The sequence below is a fragment of the Echiichthys vipera genome (assembly GCF_963691815.1).
Source record: "Echiichthys vipera genome assembly, chromosome: 8".
Lineage (NCBI taxonomy): Eukaryota > Metazoa > Chordata > Actinopteri > Perciformes > Trachinidae > Echiichthys > Echiichthys vipera.
In genome coordinates, this window is record NC_139833.1 from 580,442 (window position 1) to 582,941 (window position 2,500).

The window sequence follows — 2,500 nt, forward strand, 5'->3', positions numbered from 1 at the left end:
GCTCTCACCCTATTGGCTGCCCTCTCTCTCACACTCTCACCCTATTGGCTGCCCTCTCTCTCACGCTCTCACCCTATTGGCTGCCCTCTCTCTCTCACACTCTCACCCTATTGGCTGCCCTCTCTCTCACACTCTCACCCTATTGGCTGCCCTCTCTCTCACGCTCTCACCCTATTGGCTGCCCCCTCTCTCACACTCTCACCCTATTGGCTGCCCTCTCTCTCACGCTCTCATCCTATTGGCTGCCCCCTCTCTCACACTCTCACCCTATTGGCTGCCCCCTCTCTCACACTCTCACCCTATTGGCTGCCCTCTCTCTCACGCTCTCACCCTATTGGCTGCCCTCTCTCTCACGCTCTCACCCTATTGGCTGCCCCCTCTCTCACACTCTCACCCTATTGGCTGCCCCCTCTCTCACACTCTCACCCTATTGGCTGCCCTCTCTCTCACACTCTCACCCTATTGGCTGCCCTCTCTCTCACACTCTCACCCTATTGGCTGCCCTCTCTCTCACGCTCTCACCCTATTGGCTGCTCTCTCTCTCTCACTCTCACCCTATTGGCTGCCCTCTCTCTCACGCTCTCACCCTATTGGCTGCTCTCTCTCTCTCACTCTCACCCTATTGGCTGCCCTCTGGCCCTTGCGTGTCTTGGCCTGCAGCAGCATCTCCTGGTAGACGTCCGTCAGCTCCTCCTGCAGCTCGCTCAGCTGGGCGTTGGGGTTCCTCAGAGCCGCCGCCGTCACCCGCACCTCCCCTCTGTCCACCGCCTCGTTAATGGCAATCACAGCCGCATGGCCTGATGGGAAAAAGAGGGGCAGGGTCAGCACGTCCTCCGCTCCTCCATGGTGTGAGCTCACAGCCAATCAGCTCCTCTCTTTACCTGCAGCCTCGTCCACTGACAGCTCGTTGGCCAGAATCCCTCCGATCTTGTTGAACGCCGGCATCTGGATCCCGTATTTATCCAACTCTGACTTCATGTGGTTGATCTCCTCCTCTATACACACACACACACACACACACACACACACACACACACACACACACACACACACACACACACACACACACACACACACACACACACACACACACACACACACACACACACACACACACACACACACACACACACACACACACACACACACACACACACACACACACACACACACACACACACACACACACACACACACACACACACACACACACACACACACACACACACACACACACACAAACAGACACACACTTATAAACATCCGTCTGTCTCCAAAGAGACCCTGCCTGGCAGAAGTCCAGGTTTGCCACGGAGCCCGGCCGGGCCCCTCCCTCCTCTCCATCCAGTGGGTCCACCACTCACAGGAGGAGCCTCTGGGGTCGGGGCGCTGCTGCACGGGGGGCAGTGAGGGTGAGGGGCCTGGAGGGTCCAGACCCGGGCAGCAGAGGCTCTGGGGACGTGGAGCGTCTCCTCTCTGTGGGGGAAGGAGCCGGAGCTTGTGAGGGAGGTGGAGCTCCCAGTTAGATCTGGGGGGGCTCACCTCCACACACAGTCTGGATCTGGACCCGTGCTCCTGGATAGGGGCTGGACCCTGGTCTTCTCTGGAGGGGCCCAGGGTGTGAGGGGCCGGGCGGGTGTGGGGAGACTCTCAAACCCCCGGCTGAGCGCCGCGGTGTTGGAGTTCACCCCGGTGGACCAGAGGGTGGCCTCCTTACGCCTGCGGGTGGTGTGTGTGTGTGTGTGTGTGTGTGTGTGTGTGTGTGTGTGTCTGGATCAGAGGCTGGAGCTGCTGCCCCTGAGACCTGATCCAGGACCAGAGTCTGTCTCTCACCTGTGAACTTGACTTTTCCGTAGAGGTCTTGAATCTGTGGAGCCAGACCCAGTCTGTACAGGTACAGGCTGCAGACAGACAGACAGACAGGTTACAGACAGACAGACATGTTACAGACAGACAGGTGACAGACAGACATGTTACAGACAGACAGACAGGTTACAGACATGTTACAGACAGACAGACAGGTTACAGACATGTTACAGACAGACAGACAGGTGACAGACAGACAGGCTGCAGACAGACAGACAGACAGGTTACAGACAGACAGACAGGTTACAGACAGACAGACAGGTGACAGACAGACAGGCTGCAGACAGACAGACAGACAGGTTACAGACAGACAGGTTACAGACAGACAGACAGGTTACAGACAGACAGACAGGTTACAGACAGACAGGTTGTTGTCAGACAGACAGACAGGTTACAGACAGACAGACAGGTTGTTGTCAGACAGACAGACAGGTTACAGACAGACAGACAGGTTGTTGTCAGACAGACAGACAGGTTACAGACAGACAGACAGGTTACAGACAGACAGGTTACAGACAGACAGACAGGTTACAGACAGACAGACAGGTTACAGACAGACAGGTTGTTGTCAGTCAGACAGACAGACAGGTTGTCAGTCAGACAGACAGACAGGTTACAGACAGACAGACAGGTT

The 2,500-nt window shown here is 56.4% G+C and overlaps 1 protein-coding gene across 1 annotated transcript in view; it reads right to left on the minus strand.

Annotated features, from left to right (window-relative positions):
* Nucleotides 1-2,500, minus strand: part of iqgap3 (IQ motif containing GTPase activating protein 3) — a gene marked incomplete at its 3' end in the record, with an annotated part of 34,605 nt that overhangs the window by 26,283 nt on the left and 5,822 nt on the right. The window contains exons 6-8 of the mRNA XM_083918348.1: nucleotides 1,834-1,901; nucleotides 882-995; nucleotides 619-797 (exon numbers count right to left, since the gene is read on the minus strand). Coding sequence (XP_083774474.1) covers nucleotides 619-797; nucleotides 882-995; nucleotides 1,834-1,901 — 361 coding nt within the window. The remainder of the gene's footprint in view (nucleotides 1-618; nucleotides 798-881; nucleotides 996-1,833; nucleotides 1,902-2,500) is intronic.